We start from the raw sequence: 17,214 nt of genomic DNA on the forward strand, positions 1-17,214 counted from the left end.
AATCAGTCAATTTAAATAAATATATTAGGCCATAATCTATGGATTTCACTGGGCAGGGGCGCAGCCATGGGTGAGCCTGGGAGGGCATAGGCCCACCCACTGGGGAGACAGGCCCAGCCAATCAGAATGAGTTTTCCCAACAAAAGGGCTTTATTACAGACAGAAATAGTCCTCAGCACCCAGTCCCCTCAGACAATCCAGAGGGGAAGAAGCCAGATGTGGAGGTCCTGGGCTGGCGTGGTTACACGTGGTCTGTGGTTGGGAGGCAGGTTGGACTTACTGCCAAATTCTCTAAAACATCATTGGAGGTGGCTTATGGTAGAGAAATCAACATTCAATTATCTGGCAACAGCTCTGGTGGACATTCCTGCAGTCAGCATGCCAATTTCATTCTCCCTCAAAACTTGAGGCATCCATGGCATTGTGGTGTGTTAAACTGCAGTGGCCTTTAGGTGCACCTGTGTAATGATGTTTAATCAGCTTCTTATCAACACCCATCAGGTGGATTATCTTGACATAGGATAAAATGCTCACAAACAGGGATGTAAAACACTTTTGTGCATCATTTGAGAGAAAAAAAGCATTTTGTGTGTATGGCAGTGGTGGAAAAAGTACCCAATTATCATACTTCAGTTAAAGTAAAGACACGTCAACCAGTAAAATACAACCAAAGTATTGGGTTTTTAAATATACTTACAGTAAGTATCAAAAGTAAATGTAATTGCTCAAATATACTTAAGTACCAAATATACTTAAGTACCAAAAGTAAAAGTATAAATCATTTCACATTCTTTATATTAAGCAAAGCAGACGACACGGTTTTCTTGTTTCATTCATTTACGTATCGCCAGAGGCACACTCCCAATTTACAAACGAAGCATTTGTGTTTAGTGAGTCTGCTTAAGTAGTACTTTTTAAAGTAGTTTATACTTAAGCACTTTACACCACTGGCGTATGGAACATTTCTGGGATCTTTTATTCAGTTCATGAAACATGGGACCAACACGAGTTTATATTTCTGTTCAGTACAACAGTTGGCAACTGCAAAAGAAAACACCAACAGGTCAATCCAGATGACAAAACCATAGTTTTATTTAGAACATCAAAAAATTGTTTCAGCATAATATCGGTATGATATACATTTAAACAAATTTCAAAACATTAAATACAGGTGAGTTATTCATGAAAGGCAGCAACAATCCACACTGTGACTGATAAACCCTATGACAGATAAACCCTGCAGATAACTGTCACCCCCAAAAAAAAAAAAATCCATCCATGTTTTGAACCTTATGTTCTGTGATTAACTCACACGCCATACTTACCGATATTGATAGGAAATCTGCCTGAGGATTAGTTGATGACTATCCATTTTTTTTTTTACCCAGAACCCCCTCCACGCAATAAACAAATGGTAGCAATATGATTTGAATACAGAAGAGGATTGTATTTGTCCCATTTTCGTGTGTAGCATAAATGTTAATATATTATTATACAGAGAAAGGGTGCTCCCAAACTGGACCAAATGGACAGAGAATTCAGTAATCTGAGGTAAGAGTTGTCTCTATTGGAAATGGCTTCCACACTACATTACTGCATAAACACAAGAAAACAGTCAGCCCACGTGGGCATATTCCTAACATGGGACATTTAAAATGCTGATAAAATTGTAACAATATACCAAAAAAATAAAAATGTGTTTTAAGAGATTGGGTAGTCAAACTCCTGAAAGTGTGTGTTGTAATAGTGGCCATTTTTTTTCTTCAATTGTATAAAACTGAAGGAACATCCAATGCTCAAACACTCAGCTGAACCAAAATATATACTTTTTAAAAACCTTGGCTTAGGAGGCAGTGTGAGTTGCCAGTGACGGGGTCTGTCTGTCAGGGGTGGGGTAGGACGGGTCCCTGGGCAGTGAGGTGACCTCCCTCATGCCTGCTCCTGTGTGGGGGACGCTGGCGTTCATAATGTGCCTTTGTAGATGCTTTATCCAGTCCTCCTGGACCGACAAGGGGCCCTGGAAGACCAGGTCACAGAATCTGCAGAGGATCCAAACATAGTAAGACCCCCCCCCCCATTCAGAAGTGGGCCTCAAAGACAGTAGAAGCTTCAACCAACTCTTTGAAAGCAAATATCTTTGGTCAGCTTAACATTCCTTTTTAAAGCATCACAGCAAATAATGCATTGAATAGAGTTTCGCCCCAAACTTAAAAATCTGAGTAGTAAAAATGTAAATGAATAATACAATAATTTCCACCAATGGCATAGACAGTATGTGGTCAAACTTTGTGGCATATAAGATGAGGTACAGAGTACCTGCAGGTTAGCCTATACATCTCCTCTGGTGCTTGCGGCATAGTGGGGGACATCTTCTTCTTGGAACCAGGCCTTGATCTCTGCCTCCTTTGTTTACAGTCATACGCTGAAACATTAAGAACAGGGCAAGAGCAATATCCTCAGGTAAGTTCAGTCTTGACTCGTGACCATGTGTGAACTTACGCAGGGAGTCTGTGTGAGGCAGTGACATTAAGGAAATCATTGTGTTCACTGTACAGTAGTAAGGCTGTAAGAAATGTGCAGTAGTGGTGTTACTTTGTGAACATGTGATGATGCGAAGGCACTTACTTGTTCCCTCCAGCAAGGCAGTGCTCTTTCGTTTTGCGTATGCCCGCAAGTGATTGGACAGACTAACACCGCTATGGAAGGTTGCCTTGCAATGGACACACACCTTCCTGTTGAATTCACCTTTCTCTGTGAAACGATATTGAATGAAAAATCGGTCACATTTTTTGGACCACATCGGGAATGGTTTTGCACGCAAACGTAATCCATTTGGCATTCACATCTTTCATGCTAACATTTTGTCTTTGGTTAACAGCCCTTTATCCCAAACTTTACATTTAGCCTTGGTCTCACCCGATGTAGAGTTTGAGAGTGTTGAGTTGACTTGTGCTCCTCTACCATACTCACTGGTGGAGGAAACTGCCAGGGCACTTCTTGCCGTTTGAGATGAAGTCCTCAACTTAGAGTCTTCCTGACACTTCCTCTTCTTCAGAATTCCTATCAAGGCACTCGAGAGTGAACCCTTTACCTCCAACTTAGTCTCTGCCTGTTTATCCAAGTTTTCCCCTGATAGAGTATACATGGGCACAAGTGGTTTGGCATTGTTGTAGAGGTTCTGAATGGGATTCCGTTTAGAGGGTGTCAGGTGATTAGAGGTGACCTGCTTTGAGGGGATTCTGGAATGGGAGGGGATCCGTTTCTTGCCCAGAATCTGCAGAGCTCTCTGGAACTCTCTCTTGTCACGCATCAGCTCCCGGAGCAACAACATTGGGGACTTGGACTTCGTGGCAATGGATTTTCCGAGCCGTTTCAGATGGCCCCGAACATGGTTAGATAGCCCAGTCTTATTATCAAAAGAGTCCCCACATAGTGGACAGGAGTGCCCTCGGACAGGAGCGCCCTCAGACCCAAACTTGGGTGCTGAAAACATAGCAACACAACATAAATAATTGGTCAAAACATTCTTTGTATGCCAAGGAAATTAGTTCCCATCCCAATTCAAAATTAAAAGAAAAAAATTACGAATTATTGAGTAATGTTTTCCACAAGTCCATAGAGTAGCTAGCCAAATGTGATAAGTAACCAGCCAGGTTCCCTGTGCCGGAGGGCGAGGAGTTTTTGCCGAAGGAGCTCTATTTTGGTGGCCTCTGGTACATTCTAATGTCTTGATTACATCCGAAATACACAGAAAAATGAATGTATTTGTTCAGTGTAGTGTAGGGTGTCCAATCAAAAACGCATCTTTTGAACAATGGTTCAAATAACATGTTAATTGTGTAGATAATCCTCTAAGAAAACAAATGGTCCAAACCTCATGTCTCTTGTCATAATCCATTAAAAACGTATTGGGTCAAGGGTCAAAATTAGGGTGCTTAAATCAATGGAAAACAGAGTAAAATATATATCAGGAAAATAGCATGGCATCAGCTAGGCTGGATGCTGTGTGAGAATTAAGGCTTCAGACAGGTTCACCGTTGAACTCATCATCTTTCTTCTCAAATCCGGAGGACATAAAAGAATATATAGAAAAAGGTAAGCTAGATGATGATTTTGAAACAAGACGTAGTATTTTCATATTTTAGTTCATATTAATGCAATGTTCCTGTTATTTTTCAAAGACATCTCACAAAAACAAGTGTATCTCTGTGAAATGTTAACGACGTGTGTACCCCACGCTTTTTTATTTTCAATGCCTTTTACATTTAATTCAGCTTGTGTCATGCTAAATTTGCGACCCGCGGAAACAACTTGGAAGACACAACCACAAAATGTAAAATCCTCAAAAAAATCTCTTTAAATGAACTTATTTACAGTTTTACTGCAATATGCATTGCGGCAATGTTTGTTCTTCAAATTATGTATTTTATGAAAAATGAAGAAAATAGCCCACATTATCTTGAAAAATGTATTAAAGGTTCAAATTAACTAATAAAAGTGTTAAGTATCAGTCTTAAGTATTATATCTTTCTGATTTAACATAGCCTAACTGTATTTAAAATTATTATTAGGTAGGGCCCTATAAAATCTGTTTTATTTTTTGTTCGATTCCATTTCTTGTTTTTACAGGTTTCTGTTTTTCAGGTTTTCACTCTCAAAATCACACTTTACTAGAAAAGGCAATACATTGCAATGTCCCTACTGTGAGACGCCTAAGACAGCGCTACAAGGAGACAGGACTGACAGCTGATCGTCCTCGAAATGGCAGACCGCGTGTAACACCTGCACAGGATCGGTACATCCGAACATCACACCTGCGGGACAGGTACAGGATGGCAACAACTGCCCGAGTTACACCAGGAACGCACAATCCCTCCATCAGTGCTCAGACTGTCTGCAATAGGCTGAGAGAGGCTGGACTGAGAGCTTGTTGGCCTGTTTTAAGGCAGGTCCTCACCAGACATCACTGGCAACAACGTTGCCTATGGGCAAATCTGGTGCAGTCCATGAGGAGGAGATGCACTGCAGTACTTACTGCAGCTGGTGGCCACACCAGATACTGACTGTTACTTTTCATTTTGACCCCCCTTTGTTCAGGGACACATTCTATTTCTGTTAGTCACATGTCTGTGGAACTTGCTCAGTTTATGTCTCAGTTGTTGAATCTGGTTATGTTTATACAAATATTTACACATGTTAAGTTTGCTTAAAATAAACACAGTTGACAGTGAGAGGACGTTTCTTTTTTTGCTGAGTTTATTTGTGTCCAGGTTAAACCTGGGACGTCTCTCATTAAACACTCGGTTAAATTCATGGTTATTGCATGATTTTCAGATCTATTAGAAGTGATTAATAGAACAATGTAATTTTAGCAATAGACTGGCCAGAGATCAGGGCATTCATCAGCAAAGACGCAGTGCAAGCTGATAGTATTTTGGACAACAAAATTGAAGTAAAATGTTATTGATGAAATCGAAGTGTGTCAGCTGTACGTTGATTTGCGATTCATAACTTACATTTTACCGGAACTACCAGCCAGTAGTAGTAGGCCAACCGATAACACCACGGCGGAATGCGTTTGAAGTGACGATACGCCACCAAGAACAGCAAAGCATGTCCAGCAAAGTACATCGCCAGTGGCACGCACACACTTTGTGCAGATCAGCAGGTGGGGGCTTTTCGTGGCAGCCGAGACGAGACAATCGAAGGAGAATGCGGTGAGCAAAGTTACTGGGCTCGAATTTAGTCACGCTTGATCTATATAGATTGATGCTTCTAATTGTGCATGTTATAAAGCACTTTCTTTTGATGATGATGATAGGTTATTCTCTATGGCTGGATTTATGGATTCCCCCCCCCCAATGCTACATTAATTTAGATCTAGGAAAAGGAAAAAGATAATGGAAAATAGTACCTTTTTTCAGTCGTATTTCACCCATCTTTCGACGGATGCGAGGTTTCCTGTCTTGAGAAGCCACCTGTTCTCGTGATACCACATGGCGTGCATTGTAATTCAGTCCAACTCTATGCAGATGCCCTCTCACGTGATTGGATAATCCCACACCCGACTCGAACTCTGCAGGACAGTAAGGACAGGTCTTCCGCTCCCCACCCCCTTCCGAATCAGCATCTAAAAAGGGTTCACTTACTGACACTGAGTTGGGCGTAAGGTTCTCTCCAAAAACCTGTGTTTCTATGCACTCTTCCTTGACAACAGGATTCTGCCGATAATTCCTGCCTTGACCTTTATCAGACAGGTCTTCAGAGGTTCCAAGGACTCCTTTCATAGACATTCCTCTGCTAAAGGAATTACCAATGTAAGTTCTCTCTTGCTTGATTTCACTTTTAGCGAGAATTTTATTGTTGGCATCTGTGCCATCACTATACTGGAAGACATCATTATTATCACCGTCTTCCATCACCTCCACCATATTTTGCATTTTCTGGCTTTGCAAATGTTTTGGTAAAATGAAGTAAGAGTCCTGGTCAACGGTATTGCGATAAGGGGTGGACATTTTTCTTTTGGAAGGTGATTTTTTCCTAACTGGCATTTCTACGACAAGTTTAGAGACATGCTTGCGGTTGAGGTCTGCACTATTACCTTCCCTTAAACTGGAATCACAGCCAGAATTTAAGATATTATTCTCCAACTTAGATGCCAATAAATGTTTGTGGCCATTTGAAGAAGAATTTGGATTTTCTGAAATTCCTGACAATGTTTGTCCAAAATCATGATCACCATTTGTGCCCTCGACAAAATAAAAACCTGTGGTGACATCATTTTTTTCATTCCTCTGCTTGTCACGTCTTTGTCGAGACAATAGATTATTTATTGACTTGTCAAGTTTTGACTCTGTGGTTTGAGACTTGAAGCCTCTTTGCGCTCTGTGAACTACCTTATCCTTTTTGAAAAGATCAGAAATGTCATTTGAATCACAAGGCAAATCTGTTCTTTTTCTGAAAGCCAGTTTTTTCACAGATAATTTCGATGTCGGCTCTGAAGCAAATGAATTTACTACTGTGGGTTTCCTAATGGGGAAGTGCTTCTCAGAAGGTGATTGTGCATCCTCATTTCTTTCTCTACTCTGGAAAACGTCATGCTCCTCGTACGTCTGATTATGACGAATCTCAAGATGATTTTTGAAGATGTTTTTGCTTGATGTGCCATAAGAACAATGGTTACAGGAGTAGGAATGAGGTGTTTTATCATCTTCCTTTGACCTAAACACTCTGGGTTTATCTGGCTCGTCGAGGTTTTTACAGAGACTGTGTTCTTTGTTCATGTGTCTCTCAAGTTCCAACACAGTCACAGCCATATAGTTACAATTCTTACAGTCGTAGTACCTCTTGTCCTTCTCATGAGTCTTGGCATGTTGAACAAATGTATTTGGACAATTTGTTCCAAAAGTGCACTGGGGGCACTGTAGCCTTGCATCTGTGCCCTCGTCCTTCAATTCATTCATGCCCTTGATCTCCTCCATGAGTCTCTCTCTTCTCTCCTGGTGAATGGTCATGTGACGAAGGAGAGAATTACGAAAGCGGAATGACTGTCCACACTCTCTGCATATAAAAGGCTTTGGAATGTTGATCAGACTGGGCGGATCTGTGTGAGTCCTCATGTGCCGGTGCAAATGGTTCTTCTCCTTGAAATTGATGTTGCACTTTGTGCAAGGAAAAAACAATGGCTCCTCCTCTGAACAAGAGTCAGTCAGCGGTTTCCCTTTCAGCGTTTTAAGCCTGTGAGCCACGCTTGTCTCATGTGGATTTCTTGCAGGCGCGTTGAAGATAAGTTGCTTGATGGCCTCTACAGTTCCATTGGGATACGGTGCTTTCTTCCTCGTCAGTGATTGAGGTTCTCTCAAGGATTGGACCTTGTTGATGGGAACAGGGTCTTCTAGATCCTCATCACATATGTCCTTTGTTGACTTGAGGCTCAAATCAGAGAACAGTTCCTCTGAGGGATCTACCATGACCACCATGTCCATTTTGCGTTTCCTCCTCCTTTGGCTGTTTGGGGGAGGATCTGCCGTTGGTGGCTCCTCCACAGGAGAATCATCGTGGTCGTCCCACAGAAACTGCATGAATTCTCTCTGAGGGTCCCAGCACAGGGGATCCTCATAATTATCCATTGAGTTCTCTGAAGATTCTACATCGAAACCCCATATCCCTGTAGTGTCAATGTCCTGCACAGTCTTCAACTGAGTAATACTCTTTTCCTCCTCCTTTTCTGTTGACAAGCTGTTGAGTTCATCGGATTCGAAGGCCTGGTGTGAAGAAGGTCCATTCACAGACAACACATTTGTGTTTGAGAGAACATCAAGGACACTATTTTCTCCCAGAGGAGAAGTCGGAGGTCTGTCCAACGTTTCTATAAACAAGGGTGTCTGATTTCTCATTAGATCTTGAAAGAGATCTAAAGGGTCAATCACATCTTTCTCTTCTTCATCAATACCGGTCAGATCAGACATTTCTGCAGCTGAACTCTAGGAGAGAAAAAAAAGAAAAAACAGAACAGAAAGTTGTTTACTTTGCCCATCAATCATCTAGCTGGCTACACTTGCCAAATATGGTACCTCTCCTTTAAGAACTCTCTACCACCACCAGTGGTGCCTGCTATTGGTGCACAGCAACAACAAAAAAACATTACTTCTGAGAGCTGCTGCAAAATATGATCAATTGTATTTATGTACACTACCAGTCAACATTTTGGACACACCAACTCATTCAAGGGTTTTTCTTTATTTTTACTATTTTCTACATTGTATAATAATAGTGAAGACATCAAAACGATGAAATAACACATATGGAATCATGTAGTAACCAAAAACAGTATTAAAACAATCCAAATATATTTGAGATTCTTCAAAGTAGCCACCCTTTGCCTTGATGACAGCGTTGCACACTCTGCATTCTCTCAACCAGCTTCTTCCCTATATACATCACTGGCTACTTTAATAATGGGGCGGCAGGGTAGCCTAGTGGTTAGAGCGTTGGACTAGTAACTGAAAGGTTGCAAGTTCGAATCCCCGAGCTGACAAGGTACAAATCTGTCGTTCTGCCCCTGAACAGGCAGTTAACCCACCTAGGCCGTCATTGAAAATAAGAATTTGTTCTTAACTGACTTGCCTAGTAAAATAAAAAATAAAAATGGAACACTATTCACTTTAATGTTTACATATTTTTGCTTTACTCATCTCATACGTATATACTGGTTTCTATTCTACTGTATGTTAGTCAATGCCACTCGACATTGCTCATCCTAATATTTATATATTCCTTAATTCCATTGTTTTACTTTTAGGTTTGTGTGTATTGTTGTGAATTGTTAGATATTAGTGCACTTTTTGAGATAGAAACACAAGCATTTCGGTTCACATACAATAACATCTACTAAACGTGTACGTGACCAATACAATTTGATGAGGAAGTCACCTGGAATGCATTTCAATTAACAGGTGTGCCTTGTTAAAAGTTAATTTGTGGAATTTCTTTCCTTCTTAATGCGTTTGAACCAATCAGTTGTGTTGTGACTAGGTAGGGGTGGTATTCAAAAGATAGCCCTATTTTGTAAAAGACCAAGTCCATATTATGGCAAGAACAGCTCAAATAAGCAAAGAGAAATTACAGTCAGTCATTACTTTAAGACATGGTCAGTCAATCTGACAAATTTTGCAAAAACCAACAAGTGCTATGATGAACTGGCTCTCATGAGGACCACCACAGGAAAGGGAGACCCAGAGTTCACTCTGCTGCAGAGGATAAGTTCATTAGAGTTAACTGCACCTCACAGGCTGACCACACGGCCCGCGTCACGTGTGCGCGAGTATTGCAAAATACATTTAGAAATCTGTTATTCAATTATTGCACCCACACTGCTCGCGAGCGTCTGCGTTGCCAAGGGCAGTTCTATTTCTGACGCAGATCGCGCTGCAAGTCCTGCCTCTCCCATCTCCTCATTGGTTTATAGAAGCAGGTACCCACGTGCCATCTCCTCATTGGTTATACGCACATGGGTGACTGAAAGATGAACGAGGTCGGTGGCGGTAACGCACCTAATTTATGAAAGTTGCCCATCGCAATAAAGTCAAGAGAAAAAAAAGCTTGGAAGGTAGAGAGATGACTAGAGATGATTCGGTTGACCGTTTTGTGTGTGGATTCATTGGCGGAGTAGAGGACCTTGTGCATTTCAGGTACAATAACTCAATGTTTATATCACAGGACAAATTAGCTAGCAATAGCAAGCTAGCTAAATAGGACAAATTAGCTAGCAAGTGCAAGCTAACAGTCTAAATTGCCATTAATGTTTAATGCATTTCAACCTGTCCCCAAATTAATATAATTGGTTCAGAGTTAGTTTTTATATTTTAACCTGTGTGTCGTGATCGCGTTTGGTGTGGGGGGGGAGAAAATTAATTTATGCACGATGGCGCACATGCGCAGCTGGTTTGGGTTCCGTGTCAGATTGCAGCCCCAATAAATGCTTCAGAGTTCAAATAAGACACATCTCAACATCAACTGTTCAGAGGAGACTGTGAATCAGGCCTTCATCAAATCAGTCACATGCGCTGAAAACAACAGGTGTAGACATTACAGTGAACTGCTTACTTAAAACTTCTTTGGGATAGGGGGCAGCATTTTCACTTTTGGATGAATAGCGTTCCCAGAGTAAACTGCCTCCTACTCAGTCCCAGATGCTAATATATGCATATTATTATTAGTATTGGATAGAAAACTCTCTGAAGTTTCTAAAACTGTTTGAATGATGTGTGAGTATAACAGAACTCATATGGCAGGCAAACACCTGAGAAAAAAATCCAAACAGGAAGTGGGAAATCTGAGGTTTGTAGTTTTTGATCTCCCCCCTATCAAATACACAGTGGGATATGGGTTATTTTGGCTTCCACTAGATGTCAACCGTCTTTAGAACTTTGTTTCAGGCTGCTCCTGTGAAGGGGGGCCGGATGGGAGCTGTTTGACTAAGGGGCCTGCCTGCAGCCGCGTTCTCAGTCACGCGCTTTCACATGAGGCATCTCTCGTTCCATTGCTTTTCTACAGACAATGGATTTCTCCGGTTGGAACATTATTGGACATTCATGATAAAACATCCTAAAGATTGATTCTATACTTAGTTTGTCAAGTTTCTTCGACCTGTAATATAACTTTTTGAACTATTCGTCCGACTGGACCTGAACGCGATTTTGGATTTGTTTACCAAATGCTCTAACAAAAGAAGCTATTGGACACAAATGGACATTATCGAACAAAACAAGCATTTATTGTGGAACTGCGATTCCTGGGAGTGCATTAATAATGCTATTTATGACTAATGTTGACTACCCAACATGGCAGATATTTCTCTGGCTGGTTTAGGCTCTGAGCACCATTCTCAGATTATGCGTTTTCCGTAAAGTTTTTTAAAACTCTGACACAGCGGTTGCATTAAAGAGAAGTTTATCTAAAGTTCCATGCATAACACTTGAATTTATCAACATTTATAATGAGTATTTCTGTGAATTCATGTGGCTCTCTGCAATATCACTGCATGTTTTGGAACTACTGAACGTAACACGCCAATGTAAAATAAGATTTTTGGATATAAATATGAACTTAACCGAACATACATGTATTGTGTAACATGAAGTCCTATGAGTGTCATCTGATGAAGATCATCAAAGGTTAGTGATGAATTCTCTCTCTATTTGTGCTTTTTGTGACTCCTCTCTTTGGCTGGAAATATGGCTGGGTTTTTCTGTGAGTTGGTGGTCACCTAACAATCATTTGTGGAGCTTTCATTGTAAAGCATTTTTGAAATCTGTGGCTGGATTAATGAGAATTGTATCTTTAAAATGGTGCCTAATACTTGTATGTTTGAGAAATTTGATTGGTCAATCGAGAAGAAATATACTGTTATTTAGCCTAAATAAAATAAATAAAATAACTGGTTTACAGAAATGTTTGATATTTTGTTGGATTACATTTCATATATAGTGCCTTCTGAAAGTATTTTCAACATTTTGTTGTGTTACAGCGTGAATTAAAAACGTTTATTAAATGCACTTTGTAGCCACTGGCCTACACACAATACCCCATGATGTTAAAGTGCAATTATGTTTTTCTAAACTCTTACAAATGAATTAAATTTAAATTTAAAATCGGAAATGTCTTTAGTGACCAAGTATTCAACCCCTTTGTTATGGCAAGCCTAAATAAATTCAGGAGTAAACATATGCTTAACAACTCTCATAATACACTACATGACCAAATGTATGTGGACACCTGCTCATCACACATCTCATAACAAGATCAGGGGCATTAATATGGAGTTGGTCCCCTCTTTGCTGCTATAACAGCCTCCACTCTTCTGGGAAGATTTTCGACCAGATGTTGGAACTTTGCTGCAGGGACTTGATCCATTCAGCCACAAGAGCATTAGTGAGGTCGGGCACTGATGTTGGATGATTAAGCCTGGCTAGCAATCAGCGTTCCAATTCATCCCAAAGGTATTCGATGGGGATGAGGTCAGGGCTCTGTGCTGGCCAGTCAAGTTCTTCCATACCTATAGACAAACCATTTCTGTGTGGACCTCGCTTTCTGCACGGGGGCATTGTTATGCTGAAACAGGAAATCGCCTTCCCCAAACTGTTGCCACAAAGCTGGAAGCACAGAATCGTCTATAATGTCATTGTATGCTGTAGTGTTAAAATTTCCCTTTACTGGAGCTAAGGGGCCCAGCACGAACCAAGTTTTTCCACTGCTCCAGAGTCCAATGGTGGCAAGCTTTTGTTCGGCACGGTTACATCGCTAGGTTCTTCTTTTTGTCATGCTACGTCCTTGCATGGTGAGGATGTCGTCCCTGGTCCCGACGATTGTATACTGCAGGTTAGATCGAAAAATTCAGTATCTGGATGTTTAAGATAGCCTTCTCGCTCATCTACCTGCTGATAGGCGAGACGAGTTGGTCGGTCTGATTCTGAGTTTTCCAGTTTTGTTTTCTGATACGCTGACACGTACAAATTTGATAGAACACGATATTGGCATTGGGGATGCTGACCTCATCCGTCAGCGGTTCTATAGAGTTTCTTCAGAGAAACAGCATTGTCTAGATGCTGAGATCAGGTACATGCTGGAGAGTGATATTGCAGAGCCTTCTTTCTCCAGTTGGGCTTCTCCCTGTATCTTGGTCAGTAAACCGGATGGGACAAACAGATTTTGTACGGACTACCGTAAGGTAAATAGTGTCACTAAGCAAAATTAATTTCCTCTTCCTCGGATGGAGGACTGCGTTGATCAGGTCGGAGTAGCGAAGTTTGTGAGCAGGTGCCACTGACGCGTAAGGCACACAAAATCTACCTTTATTACACCCTTCGGTCTCTACTCGTATTTGGTTATGAGTTTCGGCCTGCGGAACGCACCTGCCACTTTACAGCGCCTTATGAATAGGGTTGTCTCCGGTCTGGGGCACTGTTTATCTGGACAATGTATTGGTTTATGCAGATACTTTAAGAGCATCTGTCCCGTATTCAAGCCTTGTTCGACCGCCTGCCTGTGGGTCGCCTCACTATCAACTTGGCAAAGTGGGAGTTTGCTCAGGTGACAGTTACGTTCCTTTGGTAAGGTGATTGGACAGGGTGAGGTGCGTCCTCTTCGGGCTAAAGTGGTCGCTATTGATGCTTTTCCACCGCCAAGCTCTAAAGAACTGTTTCTTGGGAATGATTGGTTATTATCATAGTTTCAGTAGGAACTTTTCTACCATAGTCGCTCCGCTGACAGATTTGCTGAAAGCTAAGTGGGTTTAAGTATGGTCTCCTCTCTGTCGCAGGCTTTTGATGACGCAGAGAGGTTGCTTGCCCCAACTCCAGTGCTAGTTACTCCTCGCGTGGATTTCTCATTCCTCTGCAAATCACATGTCCTGCTGCAAGCAGATGTGTCCGGTGTTAAGAGGCCTGTTTGAAAATAAACTAAGACGTTTAACTGTTATCAGTTGAACTACTCCATGGCGGAAAAAGAAGTGCGAGCACTCATATGGGCGCTACAACACTTTGAGGTGTACATCAGGTCTGGTGTTGTACCTAATGTGGTCTACGCCGACCATAACCCTCTCACCTTGAGGTCTATGATGTGTCCTAACCAGAGGAAATGAGATGGTGTTTGTTTTTACAGGAATTTCATCTCGATGTGTGGCACAACAGGGGGTCTGATAATGCTGTTGCTATCTCGTGCACCCGGTTCCTGAACGCGTCTGGTCCTATTGATCAGTGGACATGCATTTTCTTATGCGTGTGGTCCCAGAGTTGTGACGTATGCGTGTCATTTACGTGACTAGCTACTGCATATTTTGTGTTGTCCTCGTTTCCCCTCCCCCTCTTTAAGGTTGCTGAGGTCTGGGGAGGACAAGGTTGGCTGTGGCAGATGGGTTAGGGTTAACTAGAGCAGTATTTTGTTGGTGATATATATATATGTGTTGTTAAATATTTACATTTCTAGTTTTTCTGATTGGTGTGGTGTACCAGTGTCCTTGGTGGTCCCCGGTTTTATGAGGAGTGACGAATTCTTTCTCTCTGCTCGTTTTTCTTAATAGGATGTCGGTGTGCGGAGCTGGGAGGGTCGTCAGCGAAATGGAACACCTCTGGGCTCGGGTGTGTCCCGGGGATAAATACACCCCCCCCCCCCATACACCGAGGAGACTCTCTCCACACAGACACACTTATTTTTGGTTGCAGCATTTTAGGGCTTCTTCGTGTTAGTTTGTTTTGGCACCCCTCATTATCACCATCTATGCATCTACTCACTTACACTACTGACTACACACACACGCCATTGTTACTTGTATATAGTTTTACCTCCGCGTTGTCTCCCTCTATGTTAAGGGTTACGAGCCGGTTGGTAACAGTAGTATTTTAAGTAAATTTGCAAGATTTCTTTAAACTGACTGTGAACTGTCTTGTGCAATTTTGACACAATACCTGTTTAGCAAAGGTTTCAGCGAGAAATTATTCAGCTCGGAGCTTGCAGGGATCTGTAGTCTTGCATGATGTCTTCTTTGATGCTAATGAGAAATTTGAATCTGAGAGTAAGCCTACACGAAACACAGACCTTATTTTAAGTGTTTCTAAAATCCCCCATGGGAAAAATGAACGGTGGAAAAACAATTTCCCTCTTTGCCCGCTAGGATTTATGGGTATTATTACACCTGCACTGTGGGGCTCTATACACCACTGGTAAGCATCCCATGAGGGTTTGAATCCCCACAACAATCTATACAGATACATTTTCAAAATAAAAAATATATTTTTTAATGTACATAACGACAGCAAGGTGAGCGATGAGTGGGCTAAATATGCCTATTTAAGGACACCTGTCAAGTAAGCCATAAATGCATGAATGTCAAAACATATATCTTATAATAAAATGCTAATCGATCACCCCTTACGCAAGACCGATGGGTAACGTTGATGAGCAGTTGACAGTTATGCATTCTATAGTAAACTTTCTAGCTATACGTTGCAGAACTGTAGCCCAGCTATGCCAAAGCAAAGCGCAACCTTTACACTCGAGCACCAACATAGCGAACTAATCGTGGTCTTCCTCGAGCCCCATAAAGATCCAAATGTGCTTTACTTCTCTTTAAATCTTCCTGTTGTTGGACGCTTGTAAATAGCCTAACGTTACCCAGTCCATAATGTCCATACCAAAACAAAAACCTCCACCAAAACCACACAAAAAACGCCGGACATGTTTGAGCAATACCGAGAGGTGACAATATTGTTAGAGAAGACTTGAAACGTTACCTTTGAACGGTGTAAATGCAAACGATATGCACTTTAATCGTTGCATAGAATTATTGCTCACTTTCGTCTTCCATCCATTTCACAGTCGCCATTTTCCTTGGTCTACGTAGGTTAAACCATTTTTTTGAGAGGGAATACAAGAACGACACAAATGCATTAATGAGTGCACTTTTTAATTGCACAACAATTTTCCAGTGTAGAACTAGGGATATAACATAACATTCACAATGTAAGTAATAATTTCATTATACTTCCGTGATCTTTCATAAACCTTTTGTCACCGTGATAAGCTTCCCCCGCAAGTGAAAGTGGTTTGTCCCAGATAGGCAGCATGAAAAATCCCGAGTTCATGATCTACCTAGTTTATTATAGGTAGAAGATTGGGTGGACGCTACTGATAGCCGGTTTGAAATAGTTATTTTATTAAAATAGAATACATTGACATGTTAGATGGTAATTTCCATTCAATTTATAGATATATATATATATTTTCTGTCTGGATCACATTTGGGTTTGTGAACACCTTGCGGATACAGTTATAGCTACTCAACATTCATAGTAGCACAAGATGACTGGCAATCAAGACAAATTACACAGCCTCTTTATCCTCGCGGTGTAGTAACGTGTCAGCTAGGCTACGGTTGTGAGCTCTTACCTGTTAAACGTTGTAATATTTTTTTCCACTAATTCTACCCCCCCCACTCACTCCCCACTCATCGTTTTATAGAATATTAAAATAAGGCATAAAATCTTCATGTACCGTTGTATAGCCAACACTCAATGCATGTTGTTTTGAAACCTGCCAGTCGTTTGTGTCAAGAGGCACACCAATCGATCAGCAGGCCTATGGCTTAGATATTTAGCTAGTTGTCAAATACATACACGAACGGTCTATTGAGCAGCTTGATTCGAAATACATTTTTACAATACATTATTTTTGTGTTAAAACGAAAAAATGCTAATAATGTTTTGAGTTGCCGATCAATCTGAGCTGGCAAACCTATCTCCACAGATATAACAATAAGACAGATATTTCACCGGATGTATAAATGTGAAGCATCCGCTTGGCGTTTCCAGTCTTTACCAAATATGGAGGTGAGAGGAAGCCCACTGCCCGGCAGTGGGAGAAGATGGAGCGAGATGGATTTTGGCCGACATTCTGCACATTTTCTCAACGATGAAACAGATTATCTCAATACAGTTTTGTTCCCAAAACTAGAATATGTTATGAACAAGGTGGATTAAGTTTTAAAAAATCGCGCTGTTTATAAGGGGTGCAAAGGCGAGGTGAATTATTGCACACGCGCACTTCACAGAGGAAGAGTCCCTAACGGAAATATGCAGATGAGCTAGAACGCGCCAATAGGATCTCGCTAGCTCGTGCTTTGCTCTGCCCACCTCGTTTCTTCTTCTGCCCACAATCACT

General features: G+C 41.3%; 1 protein-coding gene across 3 annotated transcripts; it reads right to left on the reverse strand.

The window, feature by feature from the left end:
- Positions 1–1,260: 1,260 nt before the first annotated feature.
- Positions 1,261–16,808, reverse strand: LOC118402379 (zinc finger protein 644-like). 3 transcript variants are annotated; one of them, XM_035800535.2, is made up of 7 exons: positions 16,549–16,808; positions 15,789–15,890; positions 5,915–8,483; positions 2,917–3,483; positions 2,626–2,751; positions 2,317–2,422; positions 1,261–2,039 (listed from the first exon to the last, which is right to left on the reverse strand). In XM_035800535.2, the coding sequence occupies exons 3-7, from the start codon at positions 8,466–8,468 to the stop codon at positions 1,844–1,846; spliced, it is 3,549 nt and encodes a 1,182-aa protein (XP_035656428.1). In that variant the 5' UTR covers positions 8,469–8,483; positions 15,789–15,890; positions 16,549–16,808; the 3' UTR covers positions 1,261–1,843. The 3 variants fall into 3 exon arrangements, with proteins under 3 accessions (XP_035656428.1, XP_035656430.1, XP_035656429.1); XM_035800537.2 differs by having other exon boundaries at positions 2,971–3,483; positions 16,549–16,805; XM_035800536.2 differs by lacking the exon at positions 16,549–16,808 and adding an exon at positions 16,444–16,487.
- Between the last annotated feature and the right edge of the window lie 406 nt (positions 16,809–17,214).

Source organism: Oncorhynchus keta, chromosome 23, assembly GCF_023373465.1.
Source record: "Oncorhynchus keta strain PuntledgeMale-10-30-2019 chromosome 23, Oket_V2, whole genome shotgun sequence".
Classification (NCBI taxonomy): Eukaryota; Metazoa; Chordata; class Actinopteri; order Salmoniformes; family Salmonidae; genus Oncorhynchus; species Oncorhynchus keta.

What these genes read in the sequence shown, in the direction of transcription:
- LOC118402379 (XM_035800535.2), bottom strand. Translation starts at nt 8,468, where the DNA reads ATGTCTGATCTGACCGGTATTGATGAAGAAGAGAAAGATGTGATTGAC. An exon ending in TGAAATACGACTGAAAAAAG is followed by an intron (nt 3,484 to 5,914) that starts GTACTATTTTCC and finishes CTATGTTTTCAG; the next exon opens with CACCCAAGTTTGGGTCTGAG. An exon ending in ACTCTCAAACTCTACATCGG is followed by an intron (nt 2,752 to 2,916) that starts GTGAGACCAAGG and finishes ATCGTTTCACAG; the next exon opens with AGAAAGGTGAATTCAACAGG.